General features: G+C 38.7%; 1 protein-coding gene across 1 annotated transcript; it reads right to left on the bottom strand.

Annotated features, from left to right (window-relative positions):
- Positions 1-3,663: 3,663 nt before the first annotated feature.
- On the bottom strand, positions 3,664-8,273 carry LOC108902145 (uncharacterized). Its single transcript, XM_051068505.1, has 6 exons — positions 8,192-8,273; positions 6,760-7,074; positions 6,313-6,366; positions 4,499-4,597; positions 4,067-4,107; positions 3,664-3,858 (listed from the first exon to the last, which is right to left on the bottom strand). Exons 1-6 carry the CDS (start codon positions 8,271-8,273, stop codon positions 3,664-3,666), a joined length of 786 nt encoding a protein of 261 aa, XP_050924462.1.
- Between the last annotated feature and the right edge of the window lie 2,635 nt (positions 8,274-10,908).

Below are 10,908 nucleotides of genomic sequence, written 5' to 3' on the forward strand. Positions count from 1 at the left end.
GGTTACCTCTTGCCCGTGGCTGTAGGCATGCCCTCAGCTGGTGTGTTACTGCTGGCTGTTTTACTGCTCCGCTACATACGGAAGACATGGAAGAACTAACAGCTGACACACTGAGTGACTTTCTTTTACTCTCTTTAATGTCTGTGTTCGCTCTTACTGTCAGTTTCAATGACAGCTTCTACCACTGAAGTCACTATGACAGGAAAATTCAGTTCACTGTAGATTTAGGAGACCTTTTTGACTTAAGACTGAAGTAGACAAAAGCATGTTTCACATTTTTAGTCAGCTACTGATTTAGCTAGACGTAGGTAGATATAATTTACTATGATTAGCTGGCTAATTAATATCTGTTGCCAGCCTGGTACCAGGTTTTCGAACCAAAATGTTTATTAAAAAATTACATTTCGTCTGATTACAAAGCAGTAAATCATACCGTTGGATGATTTAAATCATAACTAGCACATGGTTTCTGTTGGGTTTAAGAAGCTACTTCACACACTGTGGTGGTCAGACATAAGCCTGTGTAATAACCAGCTTCAGTTTTTGGAGCCTGAATAATCTCCACATTGGTGTTTTGACTATCACTGTCAATGTGTTCTGTTCTGCTCGACCACCGCAGAAATGGAAGTGGCCTTTGCATTCACACAACACTTCTTCTAAAAGTTTACATCCGTTTTTATAAGTTAAGACTTTAAACTTTAATGTTACTTTATATTAAATTACATATAGAGTATGTAGTGGTATGTACCATGGGATGTATAACGGAATGACAACCATGTGTGAATTGCCTAAACGAAGCCATTCTCATCACCTTGGTAAAGTTGTTGATGTTATTTCTTTAGTTCCCTGTCATCTACAACAAGTTGGGTCCAATCTCCACATGTGAAGACTTCACCTACAAGACCAGCAGCAAACCAACTCTGTCAACGCTCTCTCAGTATGATACACGACACAAGCCATTTAACGTATTAGTGCTTCAATTTTCTCTCAATAGAGTTGCAAAATGGGGAGGTGACTTCAGATCCCCTGGTTCTAGAAGACAGCGTTATGTGACTGAGAGTAGGAGCTCTATTGTGGCTCAAATGGGAATGAAACTCTCCCAGTTGAATTATCAGTACAAAAGTCATACAGCTGCATTAGAAAATGTCCTGGTGTTACTTCTTTTACATTTTCCCCGTGTTCATGGACAAATGTTACTATTCATCCCGTCCCACAGACGGCCCCCTCTGAGATGTTCGTGCCTGTATTATAACAACTGCACTATTCTGCATGATTTCACTTGCCAAAAGTAAAAAAGGGAGGAAATAAAAGAAGTTTAAACAAAAAGAAAAGACACTTCTGGAATCCAGTGTCTCCTCCTATTTCACAACTCTATTGGTCTCTACCATTTTATTGTTTATAGAACTAGTAAGAGTACAGGGGGAATGCGAGAGCAACAGCAGAATGAGGGGAGGGCTCAGGTGGGGTTTTTCAGTTAAACAATGGTCTGAGAAGCTTTTGTAATGTAATAATCTCTGAAATCAGCATATACTCATAATGTAACTGTGTGTTAACAGCTAGTCTGTCCTACTAACATGTTTGATAATGAACAAAGATTGATGGGACACACTAAGTAAGTCAGTAGCATCGGAATAAACTCTGTTATTCTAAAACAAGTGTAATGCCGATTGTAATAAAGTGCATGTTGACAGTGTGTTAAAAGGTAATGTGTGCGTGTGCTGCATTGTGGAAAAGAGGAACTTTGAAATGGCAGAAAAATAATCAATAAAGACACAGACAGAGGAAGGAAATTCAAGAAAATCTAGTGTAAAACTTCACAAAGCTTAAAGAAACAGGTTCAAGTCCTGATTTTGATCCAAGACTTTCTCTAATGTCTCCAATGAATTACGCTGTCAAAAATGTTATCAACATTTTGTGACTTGCCAAATTAAGAATATTTCTTCACATTAATAGAAAACACGAGCGGTCTGGTGTGATGTTTCACTCCAGACATATTTACTGCTGTCATTTACGACCAACAGGAGCAGCAGATGGATCATGGTAAACACACAAAAAATACGTGGCCAGGTTAAGAAATATGTTCTTGGTTTGGTTTAAATATGATTGTGGTTTGGTTTACCAGATCTTTGTTGTCATTGTTACAATAATACACATGCAGTTAAGATTAAGGAACAGTTTCAAATGAAATGTCTATGAACATAACTTCCAGGAAACATGGTGAATATTTTCATGTTATCGTTGCCATTAAAATGAAAACCACATACCATGATTTCACATTGCTCCTTAGAGTGCATTATGTCAAAGATAATGAGATGAAGCACGCCTTTCCACAATCCACCTCAAAAGGCCATAGTTGAATAGTTAAATCTTTGACATCTATTTCAAGATATAATTAAAACACACAAGGTCATTGTGAGAAAGCTTTGTTCACTGTAGCACAAATCTCAGTAAATGCAGCTACCTTTTAGCAGTTTATAATAAAGCAATAAGCTACTTTAAGTATATACATAAAAATAATTAGATGTCAAAACACCATCATAGCATCTTCTCAAGAGTAAAAACTGAGTGAAAATATTTCTAACCTGCTAGAAAGACTTTTCAAGTTGAATTAAGTCAATATCAAACATCAGACAGAAATATCAAAATTAACCTATGTATTTAAAAAAAAAACAAGTTGAAAGATTCCTCACTGCACTAAGGAAAAGACAGCAAAGAGCGACACTATTTTCAACTTTTTTCAACTGACACGATTTCAGAATAAACGTCTCATTATCACCTCCACAAGGCTCTAACAACAGCTGAATGATGAGGTGATGAAACTGTTAATAATAGCCCTCCTCTTAAACAGCAGAGATGTGGTCACAGCTATTGGTTCAGCCTGGCTGCTGATCTCAGTTCAGTCTGAAGTCAACAAAGTTTTTGGCTAAGACCAATAAAAAGGCTGCTGCAGTAATGAAGGTGTGAAGCAAGAAGAAAGACTGTATTTTTGAAACATGAAAAAAGATGATAACACCATGACTGGACCAGCTTTGTGGTGAGCTGCTCAAAAGCTTAAATTTCTATCAAATAGACTTGACATGTTCCAGCAGAGAACCAGCAGGTGGCAGAGTTTGTCTTGTAATGTGCTGGGAGCCAATGACAAGGATTTCTGTTTGACTGGTTTTTAACTGCAGGTAACTCGAAGGACATAACTTTATGTCACTAAAATCTGAATCATTTCTATTTAAATCTTTTAGTTTGGAATTCAATTTCAGTTTTCTGAGACACACGTCCTTTACATGTTTTTGAAATTGTGTACAAATTCTCTTCAGTTCTCTGGACATGATCCTCAGATCTGAACACCATCAGTTTTCAGCCTGTTGAAAGGTGACCAAATGTTCAACACAGAGGTTTGTATAAACATACATTTAAGAAGAAGCTTTATGTAAACAAGTGGTAGCGTAGCTGTAACTGCTAGATCTAGTTAAATAGAACAGCTTGTGTGCTTCAATGAAAGAGTTTGGGCACAGCGATGTTTCAGTCAATATGATGATGAGTTAGTTAGGGATATGAATTTTAGTTTTTGCGTTGTTGTCAAGTTTCTCCAACTTGGCAACATGGAGAATAAAGAAATGAACTGCAAATACAGAAAACATGCATCTTAATTTGCACTGTACTGAGTTCTCAGGGCCAGAAAACAAACTGAAACCTTGGGTCACAGTAACAAATTCCAGGTCTGAATTCACAAAGTCTCATATGTGTTGTTGTGTGTGTGAGTGTAGAGTAGGTTTGGTCCTGATCCATGCTGGCTGGACTGAGGCTCTGGTAGGTGGAATCTTCATGTGTGGAGACTGGAGGACAGTTCTCATAGGGGGTAATCTGAAAAACACAGAGACTGAAAGAGCAACTAAAATACCACAGTGAACATTGTCACTGGTTGAGTCAACTGTAACTTCTGTTGATTTCTACAGAATTTTAGATGAGAATGAGCCATTTTCTGGAACATTCTTCAAACTGTGACTGTTTCAGCTTTACAGTGGTCATCATAGCCAAGAGTGAGAGTAAACAGAGAGTTAATCAAAGTCACCTCCATGTTTGTGGCGTCTGAGTTTCCTCTGGTCCTCAAACCTGTGGAACAGACAAAGGATTTTCTCTGTTATAATGAGTCATTATTAAAAGTGCAGATGAGGTTGGAAGGTCTTTCCTGCACTGAAGGCTACTGCGTGTCATGTGACTGAAGGTGATTTAGAAATAAATAAGCCTGAGTTTCTGAATGCATCATCATCATCATATCATCATTCATCAGCCAGGTTTAATACAAACCTGCTGTTTAACTCTCCAAAGCAACTGAACCACTGACAGCAATGTCCACATTGTAGCCTGTAGGTCTTCACATCAGTTAGTGTTTGACCAGCAGCGGCAGATCAACACATTGTATACAACAAATGGTTGACTAAGTGTTGTATGAAAATGAGAAGTGTTATTTGTCTGTGTCATGGTATGTTTCCTGTTGTCTTACCACAGAGTGTGGGGTTCCTCTTAATGCAGATTATCAGCACAGCCAGTGATGAAAGGATGAACACAACGACCAGAGTCAGACCCACATACAGCAGCACACCTGTGGAGATGAACAAGTTTGTTACACACTGACCTGGTCGATGAGTGGGTCTATGTTTAGTTTGTGTCCACACCATGGACGCTACTTCAGTGATGGAATTTTAAACAGTGCTAGTTAACAGAGAATACATTTCAGTAAATATAGAGCTCTATTCAGTAAATGAGAAAATGTGCATTGTTAAAGATGGATGGCAGGTATATGACCCTCAAACCAGAGACTGAGGTTCACATCCAGTAGTGGCGTAATTCGTCACCACAAAATTTAAGATTCCAGTGGCAGCGTACTTTACACCACTCCATCCGATGCTTGGCATCACGCTTGGTGATGTAAAGCTTGAATGCAGCTGCTCGGCCATGGAAACCCACACCATGAAGCTCCTGGAGTTTTAGTGCTGAGGTTAATGCCAGAGGAGGTTTTTGAGCCTCAGCACTCTGCGACCCTGCTCTGTAACTTCACATGGTCTGCCACTTCAGGGTCGAGTTGCTGTGGTTATTAAAGGCTTCCACTTTGCAATAATACCATTTACAGTTGATTGTGCAATATCTAGGAGGGAAAATTTTTTGCAACTGTTGCAACAGTGGCATCCTATTACAACATCACATTCAAATTCAGTGAGCTCTTTAGAACGACCCATTCTTTCCCAGATGTTTGTAAAGGTAGACTGCATGGCTAGATGCTTGATTTTATACAGCTGTGGCAACAGGACTGAATGAAACAACTGAATTAATTGATTAAGAGGTGTGGCCCAATACTTTTGTCTATATTAGTGTATCTGTACCCATGACAACATTGTCCCCATGGTGACTGAGAATCTTGGACCTATCTCAAGGACCCAGTTCTTCCAACTGTCAGAGATCTGGGTGTTATATTTGATCAGGCGTTTAGTTTTACCTTAAATACACTGTGTCTCATTCTGAAATGGAAATGATCATACATACTTTTATTTCATCTTGGCTCGATTATTGCAACTGATTATTCCTCTGCCTGCACACTTTTTATTTTATGGATTCACACTGTGAAACACTTGACTGAAGTGACTTTTGTTTTTGAAAGGTGCTATATAAATAAACTTTACTTACTTACTTGCATTAAAATTTTTAATAATGCTGGTGCCACTACAAGATCAGACATTGTGGTCAAAAACAGACACATTGTCTGTGAACTTTTTACTGATATGTTCAGTATGGTATCATATGTGCAACAAAATATGTAAATTAACAAATGATGAAAAACATAATCAGGTCACAATTACAGTATGTTTGTATATAAATGTTGTTTTTAGGAGACAGGGTTAGTATGAATATGACAGAGATTTTAGAGTATAAAGTGCACAGGTGCATCCTCAACTCTAGTCATAGTTGTCTGTTAAATAAATGATGTTCAGGCCAATTCAGACATTTTGTAACCAGCTGTAAATCCAGATGTTCTGACAGCTGTCAGAAACACCTGAATGTGCTCCATGAAAACACTGATCACACTGTGACCTGCTGAGCTACAAAATCTGGAAAAACAGCAGCAGCAGTTTCAGTTCTGTTTGTAAGAGCGAGCAGCAGTGAAGGATGTGAGCAGAGCGGCCATTTTGTTTCTGTTTTTATTGATATTTGAAGGTGAACCATCAAGAAATCCTGTCAGACCTTCCACTGGGATCTGTGCACAGTAATTATACTAAAACTTTCAGTCACAGACTTTCATCTAAACATGGTGTGTGGACGTACCTTCAGTCGTTGTGTCAGACTGGTCAGTGGTTGTTGTTGTTGATGGGACTGATGCTGAAAAAGGAAAAACAAAGAAAGAAAGGAAAGAAATCCTTATGACTGAAATGAAATGATCCCGATTGATTTGAAAGTTATTTCTTTGCAGTTCATCACTTTCAATTCCTACAAACATATTAGTTGTCTTTAAGTGATCAATATGATTGGATCATTAATATATAAATAAACAACAGTTTGTAATATATTTATATATTATAACTGATTTTACAGCAGAACTGTTGGTTTTAAATGAGCATTTCTCAGTGTTCATTATGATAAAAATACAAGGTAACATGGTTGTCAGACTAAATATCAGGTTTCTTTAAAACATCAGCAGCTGAAGAGGAAAAATATTCTTCACACATCCAGAGACATTAAGGAACATTTTTGTTCAGTTCAGTAGAAACTCACCATCTGTAACAATGAGCTCAAAGTCCCTGAGTGAAGACGAGTCCAGAGCACACCAGTACTGTCCTGAGTCAGACTTGGTCAGATTTGTGATGGTCACAAACAGAAAGGATCCTCCTCTAGTTCCTGTTAAATATCTGATGCTGTATCTGTCTCTCTGAGCTCTGTCACCAGCTGTTCCAACAAGAACCTTTTCTTGACATGAGTCTTTACAGAAGAACTTTGATATTCCAAAGGAAGTAAAGAAACATTGAACTGTGACGTCTTCGCCAGTTCTCATTTTGAGCAGTTTGTCTTCATGGTTTCCAGTCAGCAGTGCTGTTGAAAAGACAAACAACAGTTTACTATCTGTACTGGAAGATTATTACAATGTCAGATCTGATCCACAGTCAGACTGGGAGCTGCCCAGTTCAACCAGTCTGTGACTCCAACACTTTAATCCAACAGTGATTCTTCCAGCAAAGATTCAAAGCATCATAATCTCAACCTCTGACTGGATTCTATTTGATTTCATTCATTCTGACACTTTAACACAACAGAACACAACTGTTCAAACTGTCACACTGATCAAAATACTGAACAGCACATCCAAAGTCATGTGTTTTCATCTGTCAGCTCCTGGCTCCTGATAGAAAATCCTTCACCACACAAACACTAAGTATATACTGTAGCTGTGTAGCTGACTAATATTCAGATAAAGTGCTGTTTCACTTCATCAGTTACTGTTTGAAATGAACATTTATCAGTGTCCACAGTGATAAAAATATCAAGTATGAAATATACTGCCAAGTCAAAAAGAAAATCACCACCTTTTTATAAATTTAATTAAGCAAATAGGTAAGAGCCTTCCACTGGAAAATTACTGCAGTGGTTTATATGTTTCATCTGGCACAATTTATTGAACCCTAACTGATGCAGTGAGTAGCTTCATATTTCTTAAACAACCTTGTCAGAAGACATATCCCATGGTCATGGAAAAGATGTGACTGATTAAGAAGGATCAAATTATGGGCCTAGCATCAAGGAAAGAAAACAACTAAGGAGATTTCTGAAACTTAACATTGGGTCAAGAACTGTCCAATGAATTATAAAAACCTGGAAAGATAGTAGTGAATCCTCATCTTTGGAGGAAGAAATTTGGTCGGAAAAAAATCCTGAATGATCCTGATCCAAGTGCAGTTAAATGTCTTGTGAAACTAAATTGTACAAAATCAACAGTAGAACTCACAGCTATGTTTAATAGTAAAGGTAAATGCATTCCACACACATACACACAATGTGAAGAGAACTCAAGGAATTGGGACTAAAAAGCTGTGTGGCCTCAACAAAACCACTTGTCAGTGAGGCTAATTGGAAAAAGGCTTCAATTTGCTAGGGAGCATAAAGATTGAACTCAATGTAAATAGGTCATGTGGTCTGATGAGTCCAGATTTACCGTTACAGAGGGGGGTGGGTGAATCAGGGAGGATCACGTCATCCGCCTCTCCTCTTGAAGACGAATGACGTGACATACCCATCATGCCTAGTGCCTATTCTACCAGCCTATGGGGGCAGTGTTATGATCTGGGGTTGCTCCAGTTGATCAGGTCTAGGTTCAGCAACATTATGTACCCAAACAATGAGGTCAGCTGATTTGAATATACTGAATGACCAGATTTTTTCATTTTTTTCCTCCCTGTTGGCACAGGCATATTCCAAGATGACAATGCAAGGATTTATCGGGCTGAAAAATTATGAAAAAGGATTCAGGTTCAGGGAGCATGATTTTTCACATCATTTTCACACATGGATTGGCCACCACAAAGTCCAGACCTTAAGCCCATTGAGAACAATTTGGACGTGCTGGAGAAGACTTTACACAGTGGTCCAAATCTCCCATTATCAACACAATATCTTGGAGAAAAAGCTCTGGACAGAAGTAAATGTTGTGACAATGCATAAGCTTATTGCAACCATGCTACTGTAAATGCGTGCCAGAGTCAAAGCTAAAGACAGTCCAATGAAATATTTAGGGTGTGTGACCTCTTTTTTTGTGTATATCAGCAGCTGTCGGTGAACAAACATTTCTTCAGACCTTAAGAGACAAGAAAGAAACATTCTTATTTTAATAGAAACTCACCATCTCTGACAATGACTTCCACCTTCTCGTATGAAACTGAAGATTGGGTTCTGCCTGCACCGCACCAGTAAAGTTTTGAGTCCAGACTTGGTCAGCTCTGTGATGGTCACATACAGAGATACTCTTCCATCAGATCGTTCTTCATGTCTGATGCTGTATCTGTCTCTCTGAGCTGTGCCATCTGTTGTGTTGATGAGAATGTTTTCTGGTTCACATTCTCCCTTACAGAAGATCTTTGTTGTTCCAGATGAAAATAAACCCACAATCAACCATGACATCTCCCTCCTTTAGTTCCTGAAAAGACACTGATCTTTGAATGATCGATGAGAACAGTGTTTCCATCCTGCAGAGCTGTTGAACAGATGAGCAATCAGTAGTTAGTGTCCTATGCTTCCTGTAAGATGCTGCAGTCTGATCCACAGAGTCACATTGGGAGCTGCCCAGTTCAACCACAGTCCTGTGACTGAGGATCAAACAAAAAGGAAAGTGAGCAAGACAAAATATGATACACCAACTGGTAGAATACTGAATATATTATTATAGTGTTTTGGACTGTTGGATGAACAAGAGCTGAAGAAGTAGTCAGGTGAGTTCCTCATTGATGTACGCTTCATTCTGAGGAAGTAACAAGTACTTGTAATGAACTATTTTTAAAGGATGAGTTCATAGTGTAAGTGACAGGACAAAATCCACAGTCCTGCTTCTGTGAAAAATGCATTAGAACGTTTATCTGAAGTTAATATAAGGCTCCTGTTTCAGGACAGACTTAGAAAAATGTGAAACTATCCTTTAAAGTTAATCATACCTGACTCTGATCATTATGTTTAACCAAATAAACACTCATGACAAACTACTGGTGCAAATGTACAACTGACCAGAATAAAGACAAATTACGCAATAATAAGAGACAACAAAGTGAATGTACTCACAGAGGAAGAAGCAGCAGATCAAAGTGTGACAGACTTTCATCTTGAGGTTTTGATGGTTTACCGCTGCTTCTCTTTTCCTCTCTTCTTTCTTCACTGGAGAATGAGGAACTTCTTCACTTCTCTAAATGATGGAGTCCCTCCTCCAAACACATCACACAGCTCTACTCTCCTCCCCTCTCCATCTGTCTTTATTTCTACTGCACTGAAACACACAAAACTCTCTGAGGATTAAATTTACCCTGAGTTTTGTCTTTTAGGCTACATTCAGGCTGCCCTACCTTGCTGTTGAGGGTTATTGGAGCTGTATGTAAAATAAATTGAATAACTGCAAACACTACTCAGGGTTTAAAAACACAGATACCAACTTTGTTTCTTGTTTTTAAAACATTTGTTTTGCTGCTGCAGACTGCTGCAGTAGAGTTTAGAGAAATGACATTTGATTCAAGAAATATCTTGAAATGAGTTGATGTGTATTGGAAAAATATTCTAATCATTTCACTGCACTCCATTTTTCACCTGGATGGAGTTTGCTTTTGTTACACTATGAATGAGTCAAAACAGGTTGTGTAGAATAAATCAGTTACAGTGAAGAGTCAAGAGATGAGTAAAGTGTGTTTGAGCTGGTACCAGTCCAGGTGACTGGTACAATCCTACCACATCCTGCTGTTTCACTGGTCCTGTTACTGTAGATTCTGGTTCCTGGTGGATCAAACTGGGAGGCTGGTCATCAGTGGAGTCACTGGGTCGTCTCACTAAAAATAAAAAGACAAGACCTGCATTTACAAACATCATACAAGAGCATAACATCTTCTAATGATGTGACAGTAGTCACTTACAGTGATGAACCTGAACCTGCAGCTCCACTCAGAGCCACAGATTCAGGTCCATCAAAAAGCTTCATAGTGAGTTTCAGCACCGTGTTTATCTGTCACAGCTTCACTGTTCTGCTGTGTTATAACACTGTGGGGCAGGAGGCAGCTGTTTACAGAGGAAAAGCTCTAAAACTCTGTCAGATATTTCCCTCAGGTGGTGGTGGAGACCAAACACAGAGCTAAAACAGGGGAATCCTGGACTAACATTCACTGGATCAACAGAAACACGACT

The sequence above is a fragment of the Lates calcarifer genome, unplaced genomic scaffold (genome assembly GCF_001640805.2).
Source record: "Lates calcarifer isolate ASB-BC8 unplaced genomic scaffold, TLL_Latcal_v3 _unitig_4708_quiver_3214, whole genome shotgun sequence".
In the NCBI taxonomy this organism is placed as follows: domain Eukaryota; kingdom Metazoa; phylum Chordata; class Actinopteri; family Centropomidae; genus Lates; species Lates calcarifer.

Bases quoted from the DNA above. Each gene is read 5' to 3' on its own strand.
- LOC108902145 (XM_051068505.1), bottom strand. From the start codon at position 8,273: ATGGGTATGTCACGTCATTCGTCTTCAAGAGGAGAGGCGGATGACGTG. The intron at 7,075-8,191 runs GTAAATCTGGAC...TCTTTTCAACAG, and splicing joins ACCCACCCCCCTCTGTAACG to CACTGCTGACTGGAAACCAT. The intron at 6,367-6,759 runs GTGAGTTTCTAC...TTCCTTTTTCAG, and splicing joins TGAGCTCATTGTTACAGATG to CATCAGTCCCATCAACAACA.